The 16,887-nt window shown below is 43.2% G+C and overlaps 1 protein-coding gene across 2 annotated transcripts in view; it reads left to right on the top strand.

Annotated features, from left to right (window-relative positions):
• The window catches only part of LOC126516414 (presequence protease, mitochondrial), a 146,332-nt gene that overhangs the window by 101,891 nt on the left and 27,554 nt on the right, over positions 1-16,887 (top strand). For both annotated transcript variants that reach the window (XM_072285549.1, XM_050166533.3), the window contains exons 21-24: positions 7,221-7,332; positions 8,153-8,265; positions 11,124-11,177; positions 14,524-14,595. In XM_072285549.1, the coding sequence (XP_072141650.1) occupies positions 7,221-7,332; positions 8,153-8,265; positions 11,124-11,177; positions 14,524-14,595 (351 nt within the window). The remainder of the gene's footprint in view (positions 1-7,220; positions 7,333-8,152; positions 8,266-11,123; positions 11,178-14,523; positions 14,596-16,887) is intronic.

Raw genomic sequence — 16,887 nt, 5'->3', positions numbered from 1 at the left:
TCTTCCTGAGGCAGGATTTTTTTAACCTATTGCTTTTGTGTAGTGTTTTAAAGTGATGATGTGCTTTCTAGTGCAATTTTCCGATTTGTGGACGCGTTCTGAGTGCTGCTAAACTACTGTAAGGAACTAGGCAGTAGTATAAAAGGGGAAAGAGCCTGGCAGGGCTTAGTGAGGGTTGTGCCGTGCTTGCTGACTGAGCGGTTGAGTTTCGGCGTAGTTCTAACGCTTGCCGGAAACGAGAACAAAAATGTCAACTCTCCCGAAGTCACTTTGCAGTGTCCTGTGTGAACCTGAACGAGAGAACGAGGCCTTCTATGTGCGCTGCGCTCAAGAAACGCCGAAGGACGACCGACTTCGGTTATGAGCATCATCAAGCGACATCCCTCCGGACAGCGGATGCAGTCCCCTGACCATCGGGATCTCCTTCCCCCGGCGGGGCGGTCTGTTACGTTTCGCCTACAACGCGCGGTATAGCCGGCGCGGATGCAACGGACGCCGGAGCTTCGTTCAAAGCGGCGGACATTTTGGCCCGTTCGGAGCTCCTGCAGTCTCCCCGCCAAGCGCGTCCAGGCGTGTTTCAGTGCCACGTGTCTTCGTGTGTGCGTGTGTGTGTGTGTGCCCACGCTTCTCAAAGCGCGGCAGCCGGGGAGAGGAGCTCCCCAAGTGTGAAGCGAGGAGGTCTGACGGCGCCTGCTTGGCGGTTGAGTCACTACACTCGTCTCAACATGTATCTCAGCTCGTCCGTGCCTCGCCGTCACGTGGTCTCATCCCGTGACCTTCCTTCTTGCCCGCGACGCCGAGAGTATAAGAGCAGCTGCTCCCGGACGCCGAGAGAGGCTCCGATTTCTTCTGTCGAGTTACGTGCTCTCCCGTCTCTCACTTCGGTCGACCTGACCGCCCGCTCTTTTGCGATGTTAGAATAAACCAGTTGTTCTGTTACCAGTCGACTCGTGCTTTGCCGGGACCTTCGGATGCTTCCAGTGCCCCAGGCCGCCAGGCCAACGCTACCCTTGGGGCTTGCGACCCGTTTGCAATAACGGGCGTCAGCACTGAGGTTCCAACACATTATAAACGGGTTACATGAAAAAAAAATACAGAGGGTACAAACATCAAAACATTTTAATTAGATAGATTAGATAACCCACTTATAATAATATTACCGGTTTTAACAGGATTCAGAAGTAGCAGTGCGCACTCGCAATGCCGTGGACTTTTGTGTGTGTTTTATGGTCAAATAAGCTACTTATTACAATGTTCGTATGCTACATGTTATTGGGTATAACACTTAAATTTGGCTGCTAGGTGTCTGTACCAAAAGGGAAAGGAATGTGAAATTCTGGGGGGAAAATGCGAGCTTCCATCCCCGCTTGTCTGCCATCTACCCTCCCACCTCTCTCAAACACGAGTCAACTGCCCCGACATTGCCGGCAAACGTTGACGCTAGCAGCCATAGGCACTGTCAACTCATGTTTCCGAAGGGTATGGCCAACACCACCTAGACAAGAGAAGGCACGAGGGCTCGGCGAGTGACGCCACAGAGAAGAGGCCGGCGGCGTGCTCGGGGATGCGGGTTGAATGAAGGGATCGCGCCCTTATGGGCAACTTTAACCAGAGCGCAGTTATTGTTTTTTTCTTTAAGGCATAGTTGAGCAGATGGCCCGCAGAGAACAGAGGGTGTTCCAAGGTTATTTTATTTATGCAAAACTATTTACGCGCTGCATTATTAAAAAGCCTGTCCATAAAAAATGAAATGGTTCAACCTTAGGATTGAGAACGAATTTCGGGTAAATGATGACAGGGAGCATGGCTTATATTGAAAAGTCACAGTGCTGTCGTCTTATTCAGAGTAGCCCACGGAACTTCTATGTGGGCCTCTTTGGCGTGACGTAGCTCAAGGGGAGAGGGTACAGCCAGAAGACCTTAAGTTCTCTAGAGGGTGTTGGTATGGCTAGGGAGACTTAGAGGGTGTTGGTATGACTAGGGAGGCTAGGGAGACTCAGTGCAGACACCCAGTGGCCAGATTTAATTCCTATAACCAATAATGCAACATGGGGACATTGTAGTAAGGGGTTTATTTTACCATAGAACAAACACAAAAGCTCACGGTACATTGTTATACACTGAAACCTCGTTAAACCGTAGTTGGCCGGAGCTCGGAAAAAGTATGTACTAAACAGTAGTACTGCTTAACCGAAATAGCATGAGATAGACCACTTACCTGTCAGAAATGCAACTCGGAGACTGTGTGATGACAGGGCAAAATCATGCAGTATTTATTCACTTCACGCGACAAAAGTCTGTTATTTTCATTTGTTGCCACGGCGGCCTAGCAGCAACGACAGCGGCCTGAAACTTACTGAAGCTGCGAGCCAGCTTTTCAGCCAGCCCCTTCTTCTGGGCAAACACTTGCATGGTAGATTCCTCGGCGGCGTTGCATATTCTTCGTGCACGGGTGCGGTAGCACTGCAGAAGTGGTGGGGCACCTTTTTGATTGTGGGGTGCTGTTCTCGACGACAGTTGCATTCATGAGGATGATGTAACGCCCAGGTTCTGCCACTGTCGGGCCTTAATCGCCGGTGCTGACGCTTTCCGTGTTGTCATCATCAACGTCGTTAGGCGATACTTTGGCAACAACAGAGGCAATGGTGGCGAAAAGCTGAACCTCGTAGGTGATATCTCTTCGTGGTTGCAGCAGAGCTTCTGAGCAACTTCTTTGCATTCGAAATGCTGCACACGGTAGTCAACGGTAGATCCCTGTCATGTGCCAGCGCTGACTTCTTCGTGCCACCTTTGATAGCATGAACAATGTCCAGTTTTTTTTCTATGCTGAGTACCCGGTGGTTTTTATCCGAGCATGATGTAAGTCTTAGCTTGCACGACACGACAATGCTTTCTGGCATGGCGCTGAAATGATGTTGATATGGCTTCATGCGCAAACGAACAGGGTACTTGGAGGCCGTTGTTCTGATCTCTGAGGCTTGTTCTGCCGAGCCGCCCGATGGGGACAACGCACCGCCATGATTCGCGACGAAAAGTGGAAACACTACGTAACCGATACGTATGCAATAAGCTGGTATGGTTTATGTGGATACAAAATGCATTATGTTCAATGGCTGCTGAGTTGAGGATTTGACTTTACTACTTTTAAAACAAAACTGCTGTGTAAGCCGGTACGGTTTAACGAGGTCTTACTGTATTGGATATACAGTGGACTCTCTTTAAATGGAACCTCAAGGGTTTGAGATGTTCAATGGCTGCTGAGTTGAGGATTTGACTTTATTACTTTTAAAACGAAACTGCTGTGTAAACCGGTACGGTTTAACGAGGTCTTACTGTTTTGGATATACAGTGGACTCTCTTTAAATGGAACCTCAAGGGTTTGAGATGTTCAATGGCTGCTGAGTTGAGGATTTGACTTTACTACTTTTGAAACGAAACTGCTGTGTAAGCCGGTACGGTTTAACGAGGTCTTACTGTATTGGATATACAGTGGACTCTCTTTAAATGGAACCTCAAGGGTTTGAGATGTTCAATGGCTGCTGAGTTGAGGATTTGACTTTACTACTTTTGAAACGAAACTGCTGTGTAAGCCGGTACGGTTTAAAGAGGTCTTACTGTATTGGATATACAGTGGACTCTCTTTAAATGGAACCTCAAGGGTTTGAGAATTTCAATGGCTGCTGAGTTGAGGATTTGACTTTACTACTTTTAAAACGAAACTGCTGTGTAAGCCGGTACGGTTTAACGAGGTCTTACTGTATTGGATATACAGTGGACTCTCTCTAAATGGAACCTCAAGGGTTTGAGGGAAATTGGTTCCGTGTATCAGGAGTTCCATTTATTGAAAGACAAAGGTGAATACAATTGCATGAATACAAAACCAACCAATCATGAGGATGGTGTTCCATTTAAGTGGCAGTTCTGTTTAAGAGATTTCCGTTTATCAAGATTGCACTGTGTTGTTAAAACCGGCATTTTTATAAGTGGTTTGTACTGTATTGAACACACGAAACTTATTGATCAATACTTATGTCAAATAATTTCTTCATAATGAAGTAAAAATGGGATATATTGAGCTCATGGCGTATGTTTCCAGCACCAAAAAGCCACTTGCATGCCGCAAACGTGCCATTCATGGGATCAGTTTTTCTGATCTGGTGGATCTGAGAGTTGCACCAGGACTGTGCCGACAAATAAGGAAGGGGACTGGAGCTAGTCTACACAATCTTGCACACCAAGAACGCCATTCTTAGTTAGGGTGAGAAACAGTTCAAGGCCAAAAGAAAAAATTGCAGCCCACTATATGTATACCTTCGGTTCCAGTAAATGGATTCCTTTTGTGTCTTTTCTCCATTGGAAAAAAGAAATCCGTGTATAACAAGCGCAACAAAAGGTGAAAGTGCTGCGGCTTCACCTTGTGAAGGCGTAGGGCAGGCAGAACTACAGTGCCTGTTCTGTGTGCTTCTGCTTCGTCCTTCGTCTACTCGGGAGCACTGCACAAAAATAAATAATGAATGTTTACCAACTCGCTCAGTTTTCTATCCTAATGCAACACAAAAGTCCATTTAGGTTCATTTCATGTGAATTTCAGTATATCAAATAACATGATATATAGAACCATCTTTTATTGCGTAAGCTTGTTGATTATAACCAGGTTTGACTGTAAATGGTGCTATGACATTAGGAAATTTATTGGAATAGAGTGGAGTCGGCTGATTAAGAAAGGGGTAATTGGAAGTCACCGAAAGAGACCTTCATCCTGCAGTGTAAATTAAATTAGGATGAGGATGATGGGGGTGATGATTCTGTCAGGTGATGATTAGCGCATGAAATTATTACTGGGAGCTGTCACATGTTGCAGACATTTATTAGAGTTGTAGTTGTTTTGTTTCAAAAGGGACTTTCTAGCTACCGAAGTGGCACTCGTTCCCCCATTCCTCAGTTTTTGCAGTACGCTGCCACCATTGCTTTCATTTAGTGTTAGTGCTACCACCAGCATTTATACAGAGTAAAATTTCAGACAGGTTCCAAACTTAAATATTCCCTTTGAAAATCTTGTTCATGTTTTCCAAAGTAACTGTTGCTTGTCTAGATACTTTCGATGATAAGCTTTCCATTGGGCCACAGAAAAAAGGGCTCTTAAAGATTGGTTGTTTGGTCTGTTAATAAAAACAGCAGTTGGAAGTTCGTGCTTGTCTGTTTTTCATCTATCAGCAAGTTTACATGAACTTGGCAAAAGTGGTTTGAGTCAGCTTACAGGCCTGAGATTTGCCTCTCCTGTTCATGTAATTGTTGAACCTAGTGAGCATTGAATCAGGCTTCGCCATTCTGACCTGGACATTTGAAGTACACTTGTAAATGCATACTGATCAGGTTGGTGGTTCTGTCAGCAGCAATGAACCAGCCACACTATGCTGTCTAACAATAAACATTCTGCCATATAATCAAGGCTGTCTTGCATGTTTTTTTTTTTTAATGTAAACTATTCTTATAGCTCACGCTAGGAAAACGCGTCTAGACTCTCCTCATCAAACAGCTGAAATTAATGGAGGGGAATAAATTCAGAGAGATAAGAAAGGAGGCCTCACATCTGGACGATATCTACAATATCACCGAGTGGACACACCTCCTTAAAACACACATAGGGCAAGCGACTACAACCGTAGAGGATGAGGACACACTCCCAGCGCTAGACAGCAAACTGCTAAACGTATGGAGCAGAAAGAGTAACCTGGAGAAAAGACTCAAGGCACAAAGATGGAACAGGAATATCAGGCAGGAACTAGCCTGACTCAACAAAGAAATTGAAACATATGTGATTAAGCTCAACGAGCAGAATTGGCACAGTAACTGCGATGAGATGGAAGCCAATATGAGTCTTTCCAAAACCTTGAGCCTTCTCGGACATCTCATCGACCCTAGCAAATCAAAAATGCAAGCTAGTATAAACTAGGTGAGAGCGAGGTGTTTAAGGACTCCGAGGGACCTCCCAACCCAGATCTCAATGCCCCATCACCACGACAGAGGTTAGAGCAAAGCTTAATAACCTCAGAAAGAGATCGGCCCCCGGTCCGGACGGGATAACGAACACAACTCTCAGGAATCTAGACTATGAGTCCATCATCGCACTAACCAAATACATGGAAACAGGCAGACATAATCTTTATTCCTACGCCAGGCAAAGTACCTGGCTTGAACAACATGCTACCAATCTTCCTCACCTCGTGTGTAGGGAAATCGATGGAGCATGTTGTTCAAATGAGACTGACCAGGTACACGGAGGAGAACAATCTCTGGCCGCATGAAATGGTTGGATTCAGGCCAGGGCTAGGTACACAAGATGTCATGCTCAGACTTAAGCATGACATCCTATACCGATACAACTCAGCTGACACCAGGGTGATCCTAGGTATTCGTCTCACCAAGGCATTTGACGTTAGCCACAAGGCTATCTTGGCAGGCCTCGAAAAGGTAGGTGTGGGACATAAAGCATATGCATACATCAGACTTTCTGTCACAGAGGATTATGCTAGCAAATTAGCTATTCGAAATTTTAGCAAAGGGAGAATTTCGGAAGAGACCCTCCAAATTCTATTCAAAAACGCTCCTAGGAGGGACATACATTTATTTGTGTTCTGGCCCATGAAGAAGTCCCAGGTAACGAAGCCGCTCACGAGCTCGCCCGAGCACTCTACTACCGGGCAACTCTAGAGCAGCCAGTTCCAGGGATCAAAGATAACATCATCACGTACAGGGAAATCGTAGACCATTACAAAGCAGAAAGAAGAATCTTTCCACCTCCGCATCGGTCTCTCTCTCTGGAGGACGCTCACATTTGGTGGTGTCTCCAGGAAACAATCGTACATCACCATATTGGATCTACTTGACTCAGACGAGGGACTATAACGATGCCCTCTGCAAAATTTGTAAGGAGGAAGGTACGCTAGACCATGTAAGATGGGAGTGTGCTGGCTCCCCAGGGGCCAAAGAAAAGATTGACAGTAGAGAAGCCTGGGAGGCCTTGCTCCAGAGCGAGGCTGAAGACGACCAGCGTCGAGCATTCCGCCTGGCCGTTGAGGCCGTGAAGACTCGCCATTCTCAACGCGCAGGGACTGCTTCTTCCTCCCCCCTACCTGCGTGTAGGTTAAGAGACGGGCACATCAGCTCGGTGGAATAATAATAATCAATCATTTGTTTCTCATTTCTGCATTGTGGCCCAGGTGCTCGCTGAATGCCAGTTCAACCGGTCTCTCAGCTGCTGAGAACAGTCTTGATGGTCTTCTTTCATCCATTCCTGGTGCATGCACTACCAACTGTCCAGACTATATTGCGGTGAGCCTTGCCTTTGTTTTGAGTCATTGAATTACATGAGGTGCATGCAGTAGCTGTTTCTGGCTATTCATATCTGGGATGTCTTTGCAGAGAAGGTCTTTACCTCTGACATCCTCTGATAGTGAAAGTCAGAGACACTAATGATTGATAAAGTTTCATAATGAGCACCATAGAGTCATAGCCACCTGGTGTATGGGAGCGAGCAGTTCATATGACATGGCAAGTTGTGCATGTGTACACAGTTGCACATAAGGGCCATGTTTCAAACTAGACCATCTACCCATACAAAGATGGCCCTGTACTATTATGAGTGTGTACTACTAGTATGCTGTAGCTTTCTTTCATGTTTGCATAAGTGCAATTTCTAACTTGATGTATAAGGATATAGTTTTGAGAGTTCGACATCTGTAAGAACAAGAGTTGATGCCATGAAACTATTAGCTTTATGTGTACGTAGTCAAGCGGGGTGCCTTTATAACGAAGTGACTAGTATAACGAAGAATTTTCTATTTGCCAGCAGAGTTCCTATCTCATGTGTACTGCAAACGCCTCTACAGCAAAAACCCCTGCAACGAATTTTCCTATACAACGAAAAAGTATAAGCAGCCCCGAGGGCTGATTAGTGGCGATTGACTAGGCATCCCTCAAATTCTCACTGAAGAAAGACTTTCTTTTGCTGAACGTGCATAGCCCACTCTATAGCGAGTGGCACTGTGTGCAATCTTTACAACGGAATGACGTGTGTAACAAAGGATTTTGTAAGTCCTCATTATTTTATTATAAATGCGTTTGACTTTATATGCTTGTGTTTCCTCTACAGGATGCTGACTTCTATGCCAAGGAACGCAAGATCCACTTGGTGTTCCCATTTGGTGTCAACTTCTGTGCAAAGAGCTTCAATGCAGTGCCATATGGTCACCCTGATTACTCTAGGTGAGTTTGTTGTGTTCTTCATTGTAAGCAGTTACAAAGTAATACAGGCAGCAGCTAAGCAGGAGTGCATATGGAGAAAAGGAAATTTAGGAATGTTTGAAGAATCCTTATTAGTATGTGGAATACATCTGTACAGCTGGGAGAAAACATATACGAACCATGGGCTCACCGAAAGAAAAACTGAATTTCTTCATAATTAAGACACACAAACTGAAATTGACTAGAACTCTGGAAAGTCCGCAATGCCTCATTTAGACTGCAATCCTCAGTTTCAAGTTATTTTCATAGGTGAAGAAGAAAATTAGCTTTTACGTGGAATCCCTAGTCCATATAGTACTTTTTTTCTTCAGGGGAGTACAGACAGGCAGACAAAGAACTTTATTTACAAGGTCCTGAGAAGCTTTGCCCTAAGGCAGAGCTGCAGGCCGCTCCCATGTGGAGACTGGTAGGCCGAGCCTAACCACCGCATCATGGGCTCTCTGAACAGCCCAAGTTTGCCGTGAAAGTTCTGAGCTCTGGATGGCAGAGCTCCATTCTTTTTCCGTGATGCAATTGGCTCCCTGTAACAAGGGGCATCACCAGAGCATGTGTGGGCAATACAGTATTAAGAATATTAAGAATGGCCTATTAGATAATAGTAAAATTTTTTTGCAAGTCTGTACCATAGAACAAGGTAGACAGGAGTACTGCCCCTCCTATCTCTTAAGGGAGACACCATGCAAGAACTCGGTGGTTGTCGAGTTCTGCTGCCGAGTATGAGGTCGTGGGTTTGATTTGGGGCTGCGGCGGCTGAACTCAGGGGGAGTTGGATGCAAGAGTGCCCATGTGCCATGCTTTCATTGCACTTAAGAACACCAGGTGGTCAAAATTAATTTGGAGTCCTTATAACCCACTGTGCAATTTTTTATTATTATTGTTAGTATTACTATTATTATTGTTCAATATGAAAATGTATGGGCACCAGCTGTCCCAATGTTGGCACACCTGACCATCTCCGATATTAAAAAAAATGTTAAGTGCTTCGGTAGAACACGAAATGTCACTTCGGGAAATATTTTTGGCGAGAAAAATTTTTAACCAGCTTATGCACCACTGGAACTTTCTCGTAAGCTTGAAAGTGAGCGTCATAATAAGGCATTGCTAAAAATCATGCTCCATTGTTAAGCAAGCTAGACTAATTTTTCTCAGGAGAATGAAGATAGGTCTTACGCCTAAAATTGCATTAATCCATTATTTATGAGCTGTTCTTCCTTTTTTTGTGTCCCGTTAAAAATGGGCAAGATATATGGACCAAGAAATGATCCATATTTGAGATTTAAGAAAAAAAAAAAAGACTTTATACAAAAACTTAAAGTACTCAGGAGTTGTGCTTCGCACAAAAAATGTTTTTAGACGCATATATTGTGCAGTAGTGAGCATAATTAGAAAAAAATGTGCAAAAGAAAGCTCATTCTTAGTGTATGTGTAGCCACCAATTGTCGTTGAGGTGGTCCTAGTAAAAATATGCTGAATAATGCATCTGATGGCACATTATATTGTTTTTAATCAAGAAAGTTTTATTAGATTGCTCTGTGATTTAAAAAAAAGATTAGTTTTTCTCCAGCTGGTCTCAAAATCAGCATTGTGTGTTGTATTTGCCACATAGCCTCTTGGCAGCAAATATAATATGCATGACCACAAGCATACCTGTGCTGATAGAGGGGTGTCTATAGAAAGCCCACATTGCATTGAAGTTCTTTTCTTCACTGCTGGGGTAGATATGAGCAGCCTCTGTGAAGCAGAATTACACCAGCATGTCGCTTTCTGTTGTTGACCTGCTTGGCATCTTCACACAGCACCGAGAATCCTGCAAATACTCGCGAAGTGCCTCAAGCAGCCAGTCGTGCAGCAATTTTGCGTGCATTTGCAAACTTCTTTCACTTGGAAAAACACTTTTATATAGCACGTATTGAGCAACAGAAAGCTGTATCGGGAATGTTTCACGTCAGTCTACAATTTTCTCATTGTCACTTTTCATCTAATTATAATATTTGAGAAGTTGATTAATTATGACTCATTACTTAATTAGGCAGAATGAACAAAATTGTTTGAGTATCTTCAAGCGACAGCAAACAACATTACCTTTGTTCTGCCAGCTACGTGGTAATTTGCATATTTTTAAGCTCTGGCTAAAGTTAGCTGGAACGCCCTGTATAAGGCACTAACATGTGCAGTATGATCTTTGTGCCCAACCAATCAAAACAAACAGCATAAACATATGTGTCACTTGCCTTCCACCTCACACCCGCTGCTGAAAATTGAGTTGGAAGCTGCGGTCAGTGCAGAAACTGATTTCTGTTGCCGACCAATAATTTGGACATACTTTATTATTTGGACTGCTTTGCAGCACCGCCACTGGCTCCATGGACTTAATGTATAATGCCTTAATCCTTAATGTATAAGGATGACCAAAATTTCAGACACATTACACCACCCTATTCTTTAGTTTGGACTCTGCCTGCGTGAGTTGAGCAGAAGTAGTTGGTGGCCATGTTGAAGGGAACATTTAGTTTGTTAAGCACATTGTCTCAAGATGTCGCTACTGACACTCTTGTTCCTATATGCATGCCTGCTTGCTGTAAGATTGCTGCTGATGTCATGTCAAAATATTTCTGCATATTATATGAATTCAACTATCTTGCTGGTGATAGGACACTTGGATTAATCCATGACAGCTATACTTCTTTAACATGGTGAAAAAAATATTCCTCAAGTTGCGTTGTTGAGCCCCATCAACCAATAAATTTTTGATGTGAGCTTGCTCTGAACTTCTGCCCCGCATTTCAGTGTTTCTTTTTTTTTTTCTTGTTTTCCTGCAGTCTTCAAATTGCATCTCAGTTATTGTCATTCAAGTATCTTCTGCGGGAAGTGAGGTAAGTGCCCACTCTACACCCCTGAGTGGCAGTATTGTACCATGCTTACAAGCCCTGAATTGTGCTCTGCCTGAAGAAAGCGGCCCAGGCAGTAGCCAAACAAAGAAGGCTAACCCTTGTATTCTCAAACGTTCCTCGACTCAAAGCTGTTCCTCCACTCCACCAAGTTGAGCACAGTGCCACCCCTCGACTGATAAAGACTCTGCACTTCTCATGAATTGCCATGGATGATCATGAAGAGCAGTGACCACTTCTGTTCAGGGGTGGCACTGTTATCTACTTTCTTGAGTTGAGATGGAGTGTTGAATGGAAGAACATTCTAGAATATGGGGGTAAGTCTGTTAGTAGCAGGAATGTATGCATGTGAATATATGTACGCATGCATTTAAATGCCGCAAGCATTGCTTAAAGCAGTGGTTTTTAGCCATGGATGTGTCAGTGACCCCTTGTAGACTGGTGGAAGGGATGGGGGATACGTTGCAGTGAACAGAGGGCGGGGGGGGTAAATTAACACAACATATAGCTTGAAACAGGTGCCTTTTGTTGTCACCTGGCAAAGAATGGTCAAACAAAAATGCCACGTCAATTGAATCTGGACGGCTTGTTAATACATGGCGTGGTCACGCTTGAAAAGTTGAATATCTGCAGCTACATTCAACCTGTTTTTGTATTTGCTATTCAAGTGTGCAAGCCTCGAAAACGCATTTCTGCAGTCCCCAATCAGAGTGCATCAAAGCTTACGGTAGCCACGCCATCAAAAAAAAGGAAGAAAAAAAAAACTTCTGCAGGCGTCGGTTTTGCAGACCCCATTTAAGAACCACTGGCTTAAAGAATGTCTTGGGCCCTTAGGACCCATTGTTGCCAAGTTTTAAGTTTGTCATTCTGAACTTCAAGTTTTGCAACTGGGCTGTAAAGATGTTTTGAGTAAAAAAGTCTTTGCCTACGCAGTGTCTCTGCATCGTTCTTGTGAACACATTACTTAAGCATTATAACAGAAAAGGAAAAATGTGTATTGAAATCTAGTTACTGTGAACTCCATTGTGACTGAGAACATGTTTATTCTGAATAAAGTAGAGTTCAAATTATCGGTAGCCCCTTTGTTTGCAAAGCGTTGATGCATCCAAGATTTAACTGTGGTGTAAATGCACTGAACGTGCTCCGACTTCACACTAGTACAGGCAAGGCCTTGGTGCAAAGTTTTTGACCTTGTGTTGCTACAGGGTCAAGTCTTTACTTCACTTGGTATGTACGAACAAATTGGGGTGGTGAGAAAAAAACAGCGAATTATACACCGCTTGAAAGGCCTCACCACCCTTCAGGTCAGCAGTAGGCGCAAGGCAAAAAAGGGTTTGTTTGATTGATTCTACTGTCAAAAAATTAAAAGTTGCATTGGAAAACATGGTAATGGTGTAAATAGAATGTCTGTGGGTAGTGGCAAAGGTTGATGCTCCTGTTCTGCATTGAAACCAATCGTAAATGCATTTGTTGGTTAATAAGTCCTATTTTATACTATGCCTTCACTGCATCCACCAATTGCTAAGTGAACCTTGCCGGGCGAGTTCCATTTTTACAGGATCTTCTCTTCCAATTTTGACATTGTTTCTCATTATATTGTATATCACACTCAACTCTTTCATTACTGTGAGAAAATGGTAGTTTTTTAGAAGTCTCGGAAAAAAATTATTTACCACTAGAAATAATATTCCAGCACACATTGAAGTATAGCATATTGTGCATAATGAAATCCACTTTCCAAATACATACGTTGCCAAACAAAAAAACTTTAATAGGTAAAACATAAAAATTCTAGAAAGCGTCATTTTTGCTAGAAGTTGATAAAAACAACAATAAAAAGACATGATATCTACAAAAACATTACTATCAAAGAAAATTCAGAATATACCTTTCAAAGATAAATAACCTAGCAATAGTGTCTGAAAAAATAAATGCACAGTACACTGCCGTTCTTCGGACACAAAAAAGAATAAGACCACTTCATCGCTCATGCCGTGCTGTGAAGCAGTTCCTAGATTTTGTGAAGCATAGGTGCAGTCCGCACTTTTCCCACAATACGTCTGGTTTTTGTTCAACTTTGCGGTCCTTGTAACATATTTTGCGGTTCTGCCTTTTCGGCATCTGCCGAGGATGATCCGATGAGAAGTCCAAGGAACGTACTTCACCAGTTCCTCTAGAGTCATGCACCTCTTCCAGGACCGATCGCTCTCAACGTAGCTGGGCAACTACAAGATTTTGCATCCAAGCATATCTGCTTGCATTTTCGCAGATTGTCTTTATGACCTCTGCAGAGAAGAAGAGTAGAAAGAAATCCCATGCCATTGTAAACTGTCTTGCGCTAATTCGTTGTGTTTGGCCGAGATGTGCCACGAGCGGCCGTCTTGGCGTGAACAGAAGTTTCTTTGCTTCCGATAGCAGCACATCATAACCAAGCGAAGTATGCACCCTGAAGATAATCAGTATAGCTTTCAGGTCGTGTGAATTGATCGGCAGATAAGCGCTCACTAGGTAGAAGACCGCTCAAAGCTGTGAACGAAACTTGCCGGTGAACAGCTGCGGATGTCCCATGCTGACTCAAAAGATCGTCGTCATCAGAGCTTGAGTCTGCTTTGCTGTCATCTATGGAATCATAACTCAAGTCCTGATCACTAAATTGAAGTGTGGGTGCAGCATAGTTTCGAGCACGACACTTTTCTCACGATGCAGCCACGTGGGACGACGCCATGGGAACGACTTTCGATAACTGCGCAGGGACACTGGCAGCACCCCTTGCCTAGATTTTATGAGAGAAGCGAAACCAAAACTCTTGGAAACTGGTTGAAAATGCCAGGTCCACATGTTGGACATGCGGTGCACCTTCAGAAATACTTTGGCGGAATAAAACAACTCGGACTCCAAACCAAAGCACACTAGCTGGCATCATTTTCAGTTAATTATCACTGCTCAGCTCTGTTGGACAGCAAAGCCACCGATATAATTTAATTCTTGACTTGCTGGGAGTCATTTCATTGCAAAATTTTGATGCTAGTGCAGCGTAATTGTGAGTGGCATGCGTTTTTCTCGAGCGTGGCAGAAGGGGACAGCTACGCCTCCTTTTGCTACAACATACGCACATTGGTTTGCAAAAAGGTCCGTCAATAATCACATCGCCGGAGCATGAAAATTTAAATTGATTCTGAAAGTTCAGTGCCTGTGCTAACTACTAAATGGCCTTAAGTGGATAAGATACGGCTCCAACATGTCGAAATCACCAATCTAAAGCATTGATCACTGGTGATCAATTTGTATGAAAGAGTTAAATCTTCTAATGTGTCCTTTGTTTTCTCTTTAGGGAAAAAGGTGGCGCTTATGGAGTGGGTGCTGTTGTGCGACCTGGTGGATGCCTCAGCTTTTACTCATACAGGTAGTCTCACGAGCTAGTGCAATTACTGGCTGAGTTGTGCTGTACGCTTTCCTGCGTTTTATTTTGGTCAGCATTCAGCTTTTCTTGCTTTTAATTGCATATTGAATGTCACACCGATTATCCTGAGGTACTTAACTGAGGAACAATAATAATGCAAAGTCTGAAAATTATTGCATTGTCTAATCCTTCATAATTCTCAGTGCTACATTATTACTTGCATGTTCACTTTTGCTCCTCCTCAGATCTGTGGCATGGGCCCAATAGCCTTACTGTGTCCATTCTTGGCAAGAAATGATTGGAAAAGTGTGCAACTTTCTTTTAATGTGGAGTAAAATGTGGAACACTACACTGCAATAACTTATAATTTTTTGGAAATGTTGGAAATCTCAAATGTGGCTCAAATATTTCTTTTTATGTGATGCATATTTGATTTCAAAAATTGACCAAGAGATGGCTTGCTTTAAAAGCCACCTGCAGTGGAATTTCACTAGACAGTTTTAGCTTAGCGTACGCAAAGCCGCGCACATTTTTTACAGTTGGCCTGCGAGATCTTCAGATCTCGGAGGCCATATGCCGTCGTTGCGGCTATCTCCTGACTGTTACGCTGGCATCTCGATTGTTTCTTTCATTAGGCTTTGACTCGTTCGAAATGAGAACCGATCTCAAAAACACCACAAGGTTATTCATAATACTCTGTCGTCGAAGTGGCCTGAGACTAAGCGAAAGCCATTTACAGTCATTTGCTACGAATGAAGTGCATTTTACTAAAGCAACACCAAGTTCAATTTGAAGCGGGCAGCCGGGACCGTCGCCATGTTTCATGCAAACTCCCCAAACCACGCATAGACGCTAATGCTAAATCTGACAAACGTGCGTATGCTATACGCAACGGGTCATTTAGCATTCTGCGCATGCGCAGTGACGACCCGCTATTTTATAACATATGCAATGGTATAGGGTACGCTAAACTAAAACTCTCTACTATGGCTAAATTCGTGATAAATGAGTAGTATATACTACTGAAGCAATCTTGGCAAAGCTGCAGGGCTGGTAATTGTCTAATTTTCTTATTGGCAGCAGCCCTTAAATAGCACCTAAGCACACTATGTGTAGATCTGGTGGTTAGTGGGCATGACGTAAGTGTCGGTACGTTGCCTCCGAGATTTTTCAATGTGCCGCGGGCTGCTGAAGGGGGACACCGAATCTTGGAGGTCATGCGGAGGAGCCGCACATACTTAATCATGTGTCATTTCCAGTGAGCTGTGATGATGGTATTTTTTTTTTCCAGAATCAGTATCAAAAACATTAACCTTTGCAAGCCTTTCCTGACACATCAATTCATATCTCAAGCATACAACCTTGCATGGAGGCTGCTGTATATCTACACTATCTGAAAGGAGGCTTTTTTATGCGGCCTGGAATTTCGTTGTAGCTGGGCTTTAATGGGGCTGTTATAAGTGGGCTCAGCTGTATTTAATTGTAGGTTTAGTGACTTTAGTAGTCATTTTCAGTCTCACATTGGCATAAAATCTAGCATACTTTCTGTGTGCATCTTCGTCGTGTTCACCTCCTCCATCGCCTCTCGGTTTCCTTTGAATATTTACGTCTTCAAATATGTAAATGTTTTGGTGAACCCTTAATCCTTGCTTAGCCTTTTCCATCCTTCTTTCTCTACTTTTCAGAGGGAGAAGAATGTTTGGCAGTCAACTCAGTGAACATATGTTTTTTTTTTTCTGACTCGATTTCATTATTTGTACGACATTAGTTATTGAACAAGTAATCATGAAGCATTAGGGCTGTGGCTTATCCTAAAGCATGATCTTATTGCACATAAACCCTTCTCCTGAGTGCACATAGATTTTTGGAATGTGTTTAAACCATTAATCAGGTAAAGAACTTCAAGTTTCTAACTTTGTAGCATTGAAAGAGAGTGCTCACACTTCTGAGAATAGTCAGTAGTGTGGTCATCTGTAGGCAGGTGACCAGCCACTGAACATTGTGTTTCTGTTTCATTCTGTTCCATTGACACATTCTTAGACAGGTTTTTCCATAAAGGAAGTGTTATAATTCTTGAAGAATTGTGCAGTAGCCACATTCTGATGGGGGCATAATGCAAAAAAAAAAAAAAAAAAAAACAGAAGAAAGAAAGAAGGAACACTCATATACAGATATTTTAATGTTCTGTTAACACCAGGCCCACAAAATTCAGGGCCTTCATATAGTGGTATCTCTCATAGCCGAACTGCAACTTTGGAATGTAAAGCTGTGTCAACAAATAAATTGTGCTACTAT

The sequence above is a fragment of the Dermacentor andersoni genome, chromosome 1, assembly GCF_023375885.2.
Source record: "Dermacentor andersoni chromosome 1, qqDerAnde1_hic_scaffold, whole genome shotgun sequence".
In the NCBI taxonomy this organism is placed as follows: domain Eukaryota; kingdom Metazoa; phylum Arthropoda; class Arachnida; order Ixodida; family Ixodidae; genus Dermacentor; species Dermacentor andersoni.
Note: the sequence above shows the minus strand (reverse complement) of the source record. Positions and strands in the feature narration are given on the sequence as shown.